Genomic DNA, 16028 nt, shown 5'->3' with positions numbered 1-16028 from the left:
TTTGTTTTAGGGAAGATGAAATTGGGCCTTAGGGAGGTTTCCCAGCTCTCTAGCTGGCCAGCTGTAATCCTGGTAATAGATTGGCTTGTAGTCCTTTGTTTCTGCAACCAACTACATGAACTTACATCTGCTTGGGTGTTTAAAGGCTTTACAAAATGATAAAATTTGTCATGTGTTATTTCCCCTGACTCTTTGGGGCAGCATTATAATGATTAAAGGTTCAGGCAGTGCAGTTAGACTTCAGTTCTAAACCTCAGGTTACTTGTCTGTAAGATGGAGGAGATATACTCACCACACAGGGTGGTAAAAATGAAGTGAAATGTTTATGCAAACCTATTCTACACCTAGAATATACTAAGGGCTCAAAAAATGGAAAAATAACATTTTAAATTACGGCATACAAACCAAAGGGAAAAATTGTTGCCTAGGAAAAAAATATTTTCAGTCTTGCCAATGGTCAGAGGACTTTGCTGAAGATAGTAAAAGTAAAATTATGTTATAGGACAGAATATTTAAGGGCAGGCCATATTAATCTTTGAAGTTATAATCAGTTTGGCAGAATAATAGCTGGGGACCCTTTGAATTTTACATTTCAAAGATAATACAAATAGCTAATGAAAATGAGGGCCCTCCCTGGTGGCATAAGGGGTTAAGCACTGCACTGTGATGCAATCCGCAGCCTCTGCAGCACCAGTTCAATCTCCGGTGGGCCAGGGAGTTACCCACACGGCACAGCAGACCTCTCCTGCTTGCCCGCTGCTCCCCTCAACAGTGCACTTCGGTTAGTTTGCCTGTTCTGTTCCCCACTCTGTCTCTGGTGAATCTTCTCACCCCCCACCTGTGGTCTGTACCCCGCTTCTTGTTTGCATAAATGAATGAATGAATGAATGAAAATACAGATAACCCAATGTGAAAATAGGTAGAGGATCTGAATAAACAGATCTCCTAAGAACATGAACAAATGACCCTTTTTCTGAAAAGGGCCAGATAGTAAATATTTTAGGTTTGGAGTACCTAAATTTGCAGCCACTCAGCTGTACAAAAGCAGAGTGTACAAGCAGCCATAGACAATATATAAATGAGTGAACATAGCTGTTTTCCAATAAAGCTATTTACAGAATCAAGTGGCCACCCAGATAGCAAAGGTTTTTTGAGCATAGAAGTGCTTTTCTGTGATAACTGGCAGACCAATGCCTAGTTCTGAGTTAGTACAATAATCTTTTTGGAAGAGTTGCTGCATACTTTTCAGCTAAATAAGTGTCACCAGGAGTACATTTGAAGACTTGACTTATTCCAAGACTATAGGATGGCCAAAAACAGGGAATCTATTAATGTAACTCATTGCAGTAATAAATTTAAAATGCATATGATAGGGCCTCCCCAGTGGCGCAGCGGTTGAGTGCTGGGTTGCGAAGCTGCCCGCAGCTTTTGCAGTGCCGGTTCGATCCCCGGCTGCTCCTGGCCACCAGAGGAGGGTCCCACATGGCGCGCAGACCTCTCCTGCCGCCCGCTGCTTCCCTCAGCAGTGTACCTTGGTCCTTCTGCCTGTTCTGCTCCCCGCTCTGGCTCTGGTGAATTCTCTCACCCTCCCTGCGCTTCTGACTATATCCAGTGCTTGTGTAAATAAATAAATAAATCTTTTTAAAAAATAATAAAATTCATATGATAACATGCATAGATACTAAACAGTATTCTATATAGTTTAATACAAGAATATCCCGTTTGATTAAATGTGAAAAACAAAAATGCTTAATTACTAGAAAAGCAGAGAAACTAATTGAAGAGATTTCTTTACTCTTATGATAGGTCAGGCCTTTCTAAGCATGAATCCGAGACCAGAAATCTTTTTTCCTCCCACAATTTAAAAGCAGTTACTGTTTATTAACTGCCCAGATTACAAAAACATCCATGGTAGACACCTTAGTTCATCTTTCTAATAAGCCTGTTCATCTAAGACCAGAAATCAAAATGGGAAAATTTTCCAGGTATGATACACAAAATATAATGTCTGTGTGACAAAAGATTTATAAAAGTTGAGGGGAAAATTGCATATACTTACAGATATATTTAAAAGATAAAATGCATTCTGTAGTGTTAACAGTGTTTAGGGTTTTTTTAAAGATTTATTTATTTATGCATACAAGAACTGGGATACAGGTCAGAGGTGTGGGGGAATGAGAAGATTCACCTAATACAGAGTGGAGAACAGAACAGGCAAATAGACTGAAGTACATTGCCGAGGGAGCAGCAGGCAAATCAAGAGAGGTAAGAAGCATGTATAACTTTTAGAATGAAGCTTAACTACTACCTCACACCATGCACAAAAACCAACTCAAAATGGATTAAAGAACTAGACATAAGACCTGAAACCATAAAACACATAGAAGGAAATATAGGCAAAACACTACATGACATGCACCTCAAAGACATCTTTACAGACACATCACCCAAAGCAGTGATAGTGAAGGCAAGGATCAACAGCTGGGACTACATCAAATTAAAGAGCTTCTGCACAGCAAAAGAAGTCAATAACCAAAACAAAGAGAAACCCCACTGACTGGGAGAAAATTTTTGCATACAACACTAATGATAAAGGACTGATCAGAAAAAACTACAAAGAGCTGATGAGACTCAACAAAAACAAAGAAAATAATCCAGTCAAAAAATGGGCAGAAGAGCTAAAAAGAAACTTCTCCAGAGAGGAAATGCAAATGGCCAACAGGCATATGAAAAAATGTTCAACATCACTTGTAATCAGGGAAATGCAAATCAAAACTACCATGAGATACCATCTTACACCAGTGAGAATGGCACATATTAAAAAAACTAGCAACAACAAATGTTGGCGAGGTTGTTGAGAAAAAGGAACTCTCCTGCACTGTTGGTGGGAGTGCAAACTGGTCCAACCTCTATGGAGAGCTGTGTGGAGATTTCTTGACTTACTAAACAGAGCTTCCATATGATCCAGCAATCCACTCCTAGGTATTTACCCAAAGGACACAGAAACATTAATTCCAAGGGCACCTGCACCCCTATGTTTATAGCAGCACTATTTACAATAGCTAAGCTATGGAAACAACCCAAATGCCCAAAAATAGATGACTGGATCAAGAAGATGTGGTACATATACACCATGGAATATTACTCAGCATTCAAAAAAGATAAACACTTGCAATTTGCAGCAACATGGATGGAGCTAGAAGGGATCATGCTCAGCAAAATAAGTCAAAAAGAAAAAGAAAAATACTGGATGGTCTCACTCATAGCAGGAATTTAGAAAACTTAAATAAGAGACCAGGAAAAAGACTAATCAATACAAAGTAAAAATCAAAATCAACAAGCAACTATAAACCAGAGAACATACTATGATGGGGGGAGGGGGCAGGAAGAGGAAGGACTAGAGTCAAAATAAGGGGGGATGCAACTCTATGGGGAATATAACCATAATGAAAATGCATACATTGTGCACAGATGAAAAATGCTGTAAAAATTAAATAAAATATTTTTTTAAAAAGCATATATAACTTTTATAATTAGAAAGAAGCTGTTTCCATTTTAGCAAGAAGACTAGAGAAGGCCAAGTTGTATTTATTCTGTGTACTAAGCAAGAACTAGGCAAGAAATATTTAACAGAGGAAGAACTATTTAGAGACATTTCAAATAAATTTTGGTACATAAAGACTTACCTTTGATTTTTATAGGTAGGTAATAATATATGTAACAGCTTAAAGCATGCTAGGTAGTATTTATACTGCTGTAGCATCTTAAAACTGAGAAATGATATTGGTTGTTAATGATAAGCATTATGTTCTTAATTTTCTTATCTTTGTACAGGTTCTTTTGGCTTTTAGACTTTATCATCACATTAATTTTTTATGCTTGCTTTAATAAAGTACAGTAAAACATGTAAAGTTAATATAATTTATTGATGCCACAGATTTGAACATATAAAATTCACCTTAAATTTTAGGTATCATATGGTGCACAATTAAGTAAAATAAATGCTGTTTAATTTTAGAGCAATACTACAAAATTCCTGGGCTGAAGTCATGGACTTAATATTGAAACCCCGTTCTGGAGGTGAGAATAAAATTCATGTGAAGAAAAAAATAAAATGTATGACTATGTATTCATGGAATTGCTTTGAATAAAAACTGCAAATTGGGGTAATTATTTCAGAATTTTTAGAAATTTCATAGTAAAAGAAAATATTTTATTTCCTTTTGTTTTTTATAAGTTTATCTATATATATTTGAAATGTATCATATCCTGTTTTCAGGTCTTAGTCCATCTAATTTAAGAAGTCACAAATAGGTGCTTCCTTTCTGTGTAGATCTGCTGAATTTCTGAACATAATAGAATCCCAGCAAATTTCACTTATGGTTAATTTGTTAAAGCACAATATAATGGAAAGACATGGCAAAAACACAGTGAAGATATTTAAAGAGCTTATTTTAAATTTTCAGAAAATATTTACAAAATCATACTTTATGAAAAAGGGTTTATGTACTCCTTTACAAATTAGCCAAACAATTAAGGCTACTCTGGGTAATTACTTATTAGTAAATTAAAAGAGATAACATTATCTGATTTTAAGGAAAATGGCCCATTAAATTTTAAATTTGATAATGCAATAGAAGTAGAAAGAAGAAAAGACTACCAAGGTTCTGTCTTATTGAATCAGCTGTGGTCACAAGCAGTAATTGGCTTTGAGTCCTGGGGCTATCACATGTTGCATAAACTTTCTATGTGTGTCATCTTTTCTCTTTCTAATGGTTATTTTCAGGTGAGCTGAAGCTCTCCATAGTACATATATTGCAAATAGTCTTTTCTAAATTTGTGTTTTCTATGAAGTATTTAAGTTATGTATATCTTTCTATTGGATAAATTGTTTCATCACAGTTTTTTCCCCCTAGCCGAAAAGGGGTACTTGGTTAAATGCAGGGAAGAATGGGCGAAGACCAAGGACCCAGCTGCTGCCCTCAGAAAGCTACCTGTCAAAAGGTGTGTGGAAGGGCAGCTGCTTCGAGGACTTTCAAAATATGGAATGAAGAATATAGTCTCTGCATTTGGCATAGTGAGTGCGACTTGTGAAGTCAGGCAATGACTAGAGGTGGTTTAATGCTTTTTCGTTTTTATTTTTAGATATTTTACTAAATTTTGAATGAGCAGAAGGTAAATAAGGATCCTTTGGTGATCTCTGAGAGGTGTATTTACCTGAGTGATCCTTGTTCAGACCCCGAATGGTGATGGGGGACGGCGGTGGGTGTGGGCGTATAGATTGTAGTTATTAACATTGGTGGTATGAAAAAAAGCGGTAGTGTGGAAAATGTTATCCTCAGGGAAATTTAAATAAAATTAAGTGTCTTGGTATTTGACAAATTCAAAATCCACCATTTCTTGATCATTCTTCAGGATCGATCAGTAATCTGTTTCAGGGAGAGGCTTGCCCAGTAAGGGGTCTAAATGGTTGGGTTTCAGTCTATTGTCTTTGTGGTGGTTTGGGAGTATCCAGATCATTCTTGGCAAGTGTGATCTTCTAATATTTGGATATCCATAATCTGGAAGAGGCTAACATTTAATTCTTAAGTTATAGTTATTCTGCCCAGCTGTGCAAAAACAAGATTTCTTGCATGAAATTAGTTGTCAGTTCAATCAGTTAGGATAGAATTATGGGGGAGAAAACACCCGAAGCTCTGTAATTGATGTGTAAATTCCTTGAGAAAAAAAAGGCCATGCTTTTGACATAGGGTATAAATTCCATAGCATTGGCTCTATTTGCTTGAATGTATGCACCATGAATACAAAACTGGAACTGCTGCAGCTGCTGCTGATTGTGAATCCCCTTTAGTCTGGGCACTTTCATCTCTAAAGTTGGTTGCTATGAATCAGCCACTAAACAAGTAAGATGTCTTGGAAAGTACAGTACTTGTTATATTCAGATTTTTTTTTTCTTTGCCTGTTTTTTTTCCTTCCCTCCAGATACCAAGAAATAATCGCTTAATGTATATTCATAGCTATCAAAGCTACGTGTGGAATAACATGGTGAGCAAGAGAATAGAAGAGTATGGGCTAAAACCTGTTCCAGGGGACCTTGTACTTAAAGGAGGTAAAAACACGAATAGCATTATTACTCCCTGAATTAGGCTCAGCTCATTTACACTGGAGGCTTTAAAACCCAGCCTGGCTACTACTTAACAAAGAGTGATGTTCTAGTAAGTTTGAAATCCACGGGCATTGTAAGCTCAGACTGACTAGTTTGGAATTCTGTCTTTAATCTCTGGTTTGAGTACATGTGTGACTCTCTGAACCTCCACTTTCTCAATGAGGGTAGGATTTGGATGAAATGATGCCTAAAATCTCTCTCCAAACTTTCATCTGATTTTAGCAAAGACTTCCCTGCCTTTCAAGATGCACTTTAACCTCACAGCTTTTGTCCCCCAATTTTAAAGAGTTCAAGTCAGTACCAGACAGTCAGTCCCTCTACACAGCCCCATCATGTACCGTAAGGCAAATGCATTCTCTGTGCCTAAAATATTTGTAAACATACAAACAACCCCATCTGCTTTTGAATCCTTGCTGTGTGCCAGGCCTTGTAGTTTTACTGTGAAGAGTTCTCTCCATTCTTCTGATGAGGTTCAGTCACTTATCCAAATCCCACAGCTGGTTAAAGGAAAAAGGTTGAGATTCAGAAACAAGTCTGTCTCTTTCCAAAGTCCATGTTTTTCTGGTTTGCCCTGCTGCCCTCTGTGCTAAAACAGCCTCCTCTGTAGGGGTACCCAATCAGTCCACAAAGGTTTTTGACGTGTCCAGAAATTCTAATATTTTTTCTTCTACAACATTTTTCCCTATCCAGTATTGATTACATCTAGTGTTTCATTTCCCCTCAGTTACCACATTTCATCCTCTAAATACAGACTGGTTTTTCAGTTGTTTATTCTTTTAGCAAAATGCATTCATTCGTGATAACTTTCCAAATAGCATTTTGTATTTAAAAAGGGAAAAGGAACTGATTTTACTTTTATTTTTTTTTCCGGACCTCATGGAATTTAACACTTTTTTTTCACATTTTATTTAAATTTTATTTTTTATATTCCCCATACAATTACAGCCCCCTTATTTTGACCCAAGCCCTCCTTTCCCCACCCCCCGCTCCCCATAGAATGTCTCTGGTTCATAGTTGTTTGTTGATTTTGATATTTTCTTTCTTATAGTTATTCTTTTCCTGGTCCCTTATTTAAGTTTTCTAGGTTCCTGCTATGAGTGAGACCACCCAGTATTTTTCTTTTTCTTTCTGGCTTATTTTGCTGAGCATGATCCCTTCCAGCACCATCCATGTTGCTGCAAATTGCATGTGTTTATCTTTTTTGAATGCTGAGTAATATTCCATGGTATATATGTACCACATCTTCTTGATCCAGTCATCTATTTTTGGGCATTTGGGTTGTTTCCAAAGCTTCGCTATTGTAAACAGTGCTGCTATAAACATAGGGGTGCAGGTGCTCTTTGGAATTGATGTTTCTGTGTCCTTTGGGTAAATACCTAGGAGTGGAATTGCTGGATCATATGGAAGCTCTATGTTTAGTAGGTCAAGAAATCTCCACACAGCTCTCCATAGTGGTCGGACCAGTTTGCACTCCCACCAACAGTGCAGGAGAGTTCCAAAAAGGAGCTGATTTTAAAAAGCAAGCCTTCCTGGACTGATGGGCTATTTTTCAGAAATGGAAGATTTTATCTTTTCTTTCTGTTCTCTCTTTTGCACACTAGTTGTATGAAAGTTCTTTTCCCCTGGGGGAAAAAAGGCAAGCATTCCCTCAGAATGAGGGCACAGCTAATACATAAACGATCTTTTAACTAGCTCTATTTTTTTCTAAATCCTTGAATTTTTTATTTGTTAGGTAGAATAGAAAAGACAGAAAGGTAACCAACTTAACTTTTTTAAGCTTCCTCAGCTACAGAACTTGTACCAACTTGCACTTCTGACTTCTTAGGCATGTGTATGTTTAGAAGTGGAGCTCTTGAAAATGTTGCCTATTAAGTTTTAATTTATTGTTCACTTGTGAATTTGTAGCCACAGCCACCTATATTGAAGAAGAAGATGTTAATAATTACTCCATCCATGATGTGGTAATGCCCTTGCCTGGTTTCGATGTTATCTATCCAAAACATAAAAGTAAGTTACCCACATGAGGAAAGTTTTAAAAAACCTAATATAATTAAGCCACTGACAGCTAGGGGGTGGCATCAGTACCTTAAGTATAATTTTTGAACTTGGATTTCCATCAGACTTGAAAAAATATTTAGATTTCAAATACATAAACCATGTTTACTTGTGAAAGTTTCCAAAATGGGATGTATTTAGATGGATAACTTGAATTAAGAAATTGGATGGTGGGCCTCCCCGGTGGCGCAGCGGTTGAGCGCTGGGTTGCGAAGCTGCCCGCAGCCTCTGCGGCGATGGTTCGATCCCCGGCTGCTCCCCGGGCACCGGAGGAGGGTCCCACATGGCACGCAGACCTCTCCTGCCGCCCGCTGCTCCCCTCAGCAGTGTGCTTCGGTCCTTCTGCCTACTCTGCTCCCCGCTCTGGCTCTGGTGAATTCTCTCACCCTCCCGTGCTTCTGACTGTACCCAGTGCATGTATAAACAAACAAACAAACAAATAAATAAAACATGCCTCTATTAAAAAAAAATTACTTAAAAAAAAAAAGAAATTGGATGGTGGAGACGATATTATTCGTAATAGCAGTATTGGTATTGGTTACTAGAATTGTTATTGCCATTATTTTTTCTAACTTCTGAAATTCATTAATTCATAGTAAGGATAGAAAGGGATTAGAAAGAAGGCTTCCCTGGTGGCGTAGGCAGTTGAGTGCAGCGCTGTGAAGCTGTCCGCAGCCTCTGCAGTGCTGGTTCGATCCCCGCCAGCCTTGGAGCAACCCACGTGGCGAGCAGACCTCTCCTGTCTTGCCCGCTGCTCCCCTCAGCAGTGTATTGCGTCAGTCTGCCTGTTCTGTTACCCACTCTGTCTCTGGTGAATCCTCTCATCCTCCCACGCTTCTAGCCTGTACCCCGGCTCTTGTATAAATAAAATAAATCTTTTTTTTTTAAAAAAAGAGGGGGAGATTAGAAAGAGACATTGAGAAAGTGAATCAATAATGGTACTTTTAAAAAAAATTGTACTTTAACCTTATGTTTTGTAAGCTTTTTTTTTTTAAAAAAAAACTCATATCTGCTCATGGTATTCAAAAAGTCATTAAATTCAGAAGTTTATAAAGTGAAAACTTAGAATTCCCTACCCAGAAGCTATCAAGAATTCTTTCTTTTACTTTAATAGAGGCCGCTGGCGGCTGGAGGTGGACAGCAGAATTGGAACTTTTTGTTGTTCAGGGATTCACACATTGATTAACAAGAAAGCTCTACCCTGGGACCAACTTCATGGAATAACTCTGGAAGTTTATTCCTGACTAGGACTGGTCTGTGGGTCTAGGAATGGCCCCCTGTTAAATTGTCTTTTCTCTCAAGAGCCCAGAATGACTTGACTTAACTATGTTATATTCATAGGGATTTTGTAAATTATAGAATGATTAGGATTAACAATCTTCTTGATAATACAAATACTTGTTTTTTTTTCTGTTTTTTTTTTTTCTTTTTATAGAGGCATGTTTTTATTTATTTATTTATTTATTTGTTCGTTTGTTTTGTTTATACATGCACTGGGTACAGTCAGAAGCGCGGGAGGGTGAGAGAATTCACCAAAGCCAGAGCGGGGAGCAGAGCAGGCAGAAGGACCGAAGTACACTGCTGAGGGGAGCAGCGGGCGGCAGGAGAGGTCTGCGCACCATGTGGGACCCTCCTCCGGTGGCCGGGGAGCAGCCGGGAATCGAACCGGCGCCGCAGAGGCAGCGGGCAGCCTCGCAACCCAGCGCTCAACCGCTGCGCCACCGGGGAGGCCCAATAATACAAATACTTATAAAAGTGAAGTAAGATCTACCACTTGGGGCCTCCCTGGTTGCACAAGGGGTTACATCTCAGCACTATGAAACTATCCACAGCCACTGCAGCACTAGTTTGATCCCCAGCCAGGGAGCTGACTCACAGGGCACAGCAGACCCCTCCTGTCAGCAACTGCTCTCCTCGGCAGTATATTTCAGTCAGTCTTCCTGTTCTGCTCCCCACTCTGTCTCTGGTGAATCCTCTCAACCCCTGTACCTCTGGCCTATACCCCGTTCTTGTATGCATAAATAAATCTTTTTTTAAAAAAAAGAATTCGGCACTTATATTTTGATTAATTTAATCAAGTTACTGTGCCCCTGATACATCTGGGAAGTGGACATCACTGAGGAAAAAGGAATAGAGAAAAGGGGGAAATGAATAAGAGAGGTGTCTAGTGGAGTGGAGTGTGAATTGCCTGTTATGTGTAGACAGCACAGCGGTGAGAACCCCAGATAGCCATGCTAGGAACTAGTCAGAGGGAAGGCACTAGGATGCTCAAAGACACATTTCCGTAGCCTTCCAAGGAAATAAACAGAAACATTCTATTTCCTGATTCTTGTCCTCAGGATCAGGAACTTGAGTAAAGACCAATTCAAACAAATATTCAGCTGAGCCTTTGACAGCCATTCATAAGCTTGTGATCGATCACTACAGGTTCACAGGTATTACAGCTCAGAGGTGTTGCTATGGGACATTTATACAGTTGGTGCCCGGCTGGGCACCATTCTCTGTTTAGGGATCCCCATGGCTTTCATTAGTGTGTCATGTGGAAATGTTTCCTTGAGCCTGGTCTACCGAACTTTTTTTTTATTTTATTTTTGCATAGAAGAATTGGGGTATAGGTCAGAAGTATTGGTGGTTAAGAGGATTCATCAGCGAAAGAGTAGGGAGCAGAACAGGCGGCTTTACTGAAATACACTGCTGAGGGGAGCAGCAGCGAGACAGGTGAGGTCTGCTATGCCAGATATGTTAGCTCCCTGGCTGGGGATCGAACTTAGGCAGTGGTGGTGATAGTGCTGAGACTTAATCCCTGGGCCACCAGGGAGGCCCACATCCAACATTTTTAATGAGTACCTTGAGTAAAGAAAGCTGCATATCCTATTTGCAAATTGTATAACACAAAATAGTTAATTATATGAAAAGTAAGTATTTAGGGGGCTTCCTTGGTGGTGCAGGGGTTAAAGTCTCAGCGCTATCAAGCTGTGCCAGCCACTGTACATGAGTTCACTCCCTAGCCAGGGAGCTGACCCACATGGTGCAGCAGACCTCTCCTGTCCCACCCACTGCTCCCCTCAGCAGTTCCTGTTCTGCTCCCCACTCTGTCTCTGGTGAATCCTCCCTCTCATGCACACTCACGCATACACACACACCTTGCACCTCTGGCCTACACCCCAGTTCTATGCATCAATTTAAAAAAATCTTTTTTTTTTTTTTAAAGATTTATTTATTTATTTTATACAAGCATTGGGTACAGTCAGAAGCGTGGGAGGGTGAGAGAATTCACCAGAGTCAGCGGAGAATAGAGCAGGCAGACTGACGAAGTACACTGCTGAGGGGAACAGCCGGCGGCAGGAGAGGTCTGCGCACCATGTGGTACCCTCCTCCGGTGGCTGGGGAGCAGCCGGGGATCAAACCGGCACTGCAGAGGCCGCGGGCAGCTTCGCAACCTAGCGCTCAACCACTGCACCACCAGGGAGGCCCAATTTAAAAAAATCTTAATGAAAAAGTAAATACTCAGAAAACTTCAGGGGGCGTTTGAAAGGGTTAAATGTAAGTTCTCACATGTCTATTCAGAGAGCAAGCATATAGATAGGAAAGATCCAGTTTCACAGTAGTCTGCAAAAAAGTATCTGGGGTAGGGCCTCCCCTGGTGTTGCAGCGGTTGAGCGCCAGGCTGTGAAGCTGCCCGCCGCCTCTGCAGCACCGGTTCGATCCCCGGCCACTGGCGAGGGTCCCACATGGCGCGACAGACCTCTCCTGTCTCGCCCGCTGCTCTCCTCAGCAGTGTATTTCATCAGTCGGCCTGTTCTGTTCCCCACTCTGTCTCTGGGAATTCTCTCACCCTCCCACGCTTCTGACTATACCCAGTGCTTGTATAAATAAATAAATAAATAAATCTTTTAAAAAATTAGAAAAAAAAGTATCTGAGGTATCATAAGCAAGTTACTGTGAGACAGATACAAAGTGCTTTAGAATACAGAAATGTCACAGGAGGTACAGTTGATGTAGGGAGGATTGTTTGGCATAGAAAATACATGACTTTAAGGTCCAGTACTAATAACTATATGTGGAAGAGTGCATTTAATCTGCTCTCTTCCAAATGGTCACCAGAAGTTATAAGAAGACAGATTCAGCTTAGAATAGGAAAAAGTTTGCAGTAACTGCATGCCTCACGAAGAAGTGGCTCTCCGTAGATGGCAATGTTCAAGTCAAAGCTCGGTGACTGTTTCTCGGATGTTATAAAAAAGATTCTACATCAGGTGCGAGGGTGAGCCAGATGGTTTTCCCAGGTTTCTTATTTTTATGCATTTATTTATAACTACTACTTCCAGAAAGAGTTTGAGGCCTCCATGTATGGTTTTTTCCTACTCAGAACACATGAATTGTAGGTTAACAACTTCTGGTGAAGTGGCCTTTTGTAAGTAGCTTGGGAACCTTACACCCCAGATAATGTGACTTGTTGCAGAGATGACTTAAAAGTTGGCCAAATGTAAGCTAGAGACACTTAATACTAGTTAGTAAGCCACTATATTTTGATTCCGGAAAAAAGGCTGCATTATAAATTAGAGTGACTGGGCCTCCCCGGTGGCACAACGGTTGAGCGCTGGGTTGCGAAGCTGCCCACGGCCTTTGCAGCACCGGTTCGATCCCCAGCTGCTCCCTGACCACCGGAGGCGGGTCCCACATGGCGCGCAGACCTCTCCTGCCGCCCGCTGCTCCCCTCAGCAGTGTGCTTCGGTCCTTCTGCCTGCTCTGCTCCCAACTCTGGCTCTGGTGAATTCTCTCACCCTCCCGCGCTTCTGACTCTACCCAGTGCTTGTATGTATAAATAAATAAATAAATCTTCTTTAAATAAATAAATTAGAGTGACTAATTTTGTTCAGATAATCTAAATGGATTTACATGTTACTCTGTTTGCAGTTTAATTAAAGGTAGATTGCTAACAAACTGCATTCCAACTAACTTTTTGCATTTTATGTTAGTTAGTGAAGCCTACAGGGAAATGCTCACAGCAGATAATCTTGATATTGACAACATGAGACACAAAATTCGAGATTATTCCTTATCAGGAGCCTACCGGAAGATCATTATTCGTCCTCAGAATGTCAGCTGGTAAGTAATAGTCTGGAATAAAACAGAAGCAAATTACAATGTAAGATTTTAAGTTTTTGCCTCACACATATAATTTTCATGTTTAGAACCTGGCATGGAAGTATTTCATCTACTGTTACTACTTGTTATTTCTCAAATCATCAAAAATAAATAAATTCTAAATAGTGAAAGTGGCTTAGTTTATGTTTTATTAACAATACCGAATTACGGAAGAATGTGCAGAAAATGAACTTTTTCCCTATTATTAAGAAACTGACTTGCCTACAGAGCTATCCCAAATTTCCTTGCTCAGAATTAGCTGTGAGTTCCAAATCCCAATCTGGTCATTTTCGTGTGTTGCTACAGAGAAAAAAATAATTACATTACTCATTTTAAAATAATGTAATACTTACAGAATTATCTTAAGCTTTATTTGATAATAAAAAAATTAAATCCTGAACTACTTACCTGTTAGCAAGAAATTAATTCTCTTGGCCTTTGCCATCTCTTCTCTCCATCTCTCTCTACCCTGGATTGTGGGGAGAGCTTGGCAGATTTAGATTTTTATGTCATCTTCTGTCCATCTCCCCTCCCCACCCCCACCCAGAGCAATTCCTTGTGAGTGACTAGTTATGTAGGCTGCCATTGTCTGGCATCTTACTATACAGTGATATAAAGATAATACTTATATATGAAATCTAACCCTATTTTGTACTATATTGTCTTACCTGTAATTATTTATAATAGACTTAACATGTTTTCCTTGCCAAACAAATGGGGGTAAGCAGGTTACTTCCTTCTGTGAAAGTTTACATTTGTTTTTCTTTAAATGTTTTGAAGGGAAGTTGTTGCATATGATGATCCTAAAATTCCACTCTTCAACACAGATGTGGACAATCTAGAAGGGAAACCGCCACCAGTTTTTGCTTCTGGTGAGTTTACTCAGTCATCAGCTCCTTGTCAACTTTGAAATATTTTCTTATACAAATGCACACAAAAAAACAACTCTCAGGCCTCCCTGGTGGCACAAGGGGTTAAGATGAAACTTATGAAGCTATTCGCAGCCGCTGCAGCATGAGTTCAATCCCCTCCCAGAGAGCTACCCTCATGGCGCAGCAGACCTCTCCTGATTCGTCTGCTGCTCCCCTCAGCAGTGTATTTTGGTCAATCTGCCTGTTCTGTTACCCACTCTGTCTCTGGTGAATCCTCTCACCCCCCACACCTCTGGCCTGTACCCCAATTCTTGTATGCATAAATAAATAAATCTTTGGGGGGGGAGATGAAGAAGATTGTGAAATTCGGTGATTAGCATATTTGCTCCCCACTCTCCATAGAGATTATCAAATCGAGTGAAAATCCAGAAAGAGAATCAAAAGCATTACATTTGAATTCTTATCTGTCGCAGTTCGTTTGTCTGTTTTCCTCTGCCTTCCAATTTTTTTTTTTTTTGACGTGCATTTCTCTGTTGTGCTTTTCTATCGTCTGACCTTTTTTTTTTTTTTTAAAGATTTATTTATTTATTTTATTTTATTCTGAGTACAGTCAGAAGCGCAGGAGGGTGAGAGAATTCACCAGAGTCAGAGCGGAGAGTAGAACAGGCAGAGCGACGAAGTACACTGCTGAGGGGAGCAGCGGGCGGCAGGAGAGGTCTGCGCGCCATGCGGGACCCTCACTGGTGGCCAGGGATCGAACCGGTGCTGCAGAGGCTGCGGGCAGCTTCGCAGCCCAGCGCTCAACCGCTGTGCCACCAGGGAGGCCCTGACCTTTTTATGAAAGTTCCCAGGTAGAATTACCGTAGAGACTCAGCTGGGTCAAACCCTCACAGATCTCTTACTTCCACATCTCATTTTCTGAGGCCCCCAAGGGAATGGAAATCTTCAGAAAGAGCACAGTTCTTTTATTTGTGTAGAGACAATATGACTCGCCTCAGTCTTGTCTGCAGCTGCCTTAGTTTTCTGACTGTTCTTTCTTGCCAGCAGAAGGCAAATACAGAGCTCTGAAGATGGATTTTTCTCTTCCTCCTTCTACCTATGCTACCATGGCCATTCGAGAAGTGCTAAAAATGGATACCAGCATCAAGAACCAGACCCAGCTGAATACCACCTGGCTACGCTAAGTCCTGTGTCCACAGATGAGAAAATGCAAAGTGTTTGCTGGCTTTGTGCTCATTAGACCAACATGTGGATTTTGGATCTTTGTAGCAAAAGATTATTTGTATTTTTTCAAGTTTTTATTAGCTTAAATAATTTGCAATGTTTATACACATATACAAATCCTGAGAATCCTAATTCTAGCTCAGAAAATGTAAATTGATCAGAATATATTTCAGGTGCTTAAATCATAGCAAAATTTCAGCTTTACAGGCTTTATAATTATAAAAAAAAAAGAGAGAGAGGGCCTCCCTGGTGGCACAGCGGGTTGAGCACAGCGCTGTGAGGCTGTTCAATTCCCAACTGGCCAGGGAGATTCCCGCATGGCGTGGCAGACCTTCCTGTCTTGCCCGCTGCTCCCCTCAGCAGTGTATTTCAGTCCTTCTGCCTGTTCTGCTCCCTGCTCCATCTCTGGTGAAGTCTCTCACCCTCCCACACCTCTGGCCTGTACCCCAGTGCTTGTATAAATAAATAGAAAAATCTTAAAAAAAAAATAGATTTTGGGTTTAAAGTATCAGTTTTAGGTTTTGCTATATTCTTGAAAGATAACAGGAATTTTTAATGCAATACAC

General features: G+C 40.2%; 1 protein-coding gene across 2 annotated transcripts in view; it reads left to right on the top strand.

The window, feature by feature from the left end:
- The window catches only part of PUS7 (pseudouridine synthase 7), a gene marked incomplete at its 3' end in the record, with an annotated part of 41822 nt that extends 26400 nt beyond the window's left edge, over positions 1-15422 (top strand). For both annotated transcript variants that reach the window (XM_084230065.1, XM_084230064.1), the window contains 7 exons: positions 4019-4080; positions 4917-5077; positions 5983-6109; positions 8072-8173; positions 13198-13327; positions 14147-14238; positions 15286-15422. In XM_084230065.1, the coding sequence (XP_084086191.1) occupies positions 4019-4080; positions 4917-5077; positions 5983-6109; positions 8072-8173; positions 13198-13327; positions 14147-14238; positions 15286-15422 (811 nt within the window). The remainder of the gene's footprint in view (positions 1-4018; positions 4081-4916; positions 5078-5982; positions 6110-8071; positions 8174-13197; positions 13328-14146; positions 14239-15285) is intronic.
- Positions 15423-16028: the final 606 nt, after the last annotated feature.

Source organism: Talpa europaea, assembly GCF_964194135.1.
Source record: "Talpa europaea genome assembly, chromosome: 3".
NCBI lineage: Eukaryota > Metazoa > Chordata > Mammalia > Eulipotyphla > Talpidae > Talpa > Talpa europaea.
This window is presented reverse-complemented; position numbering and strand designations above follow the sequence as displayed.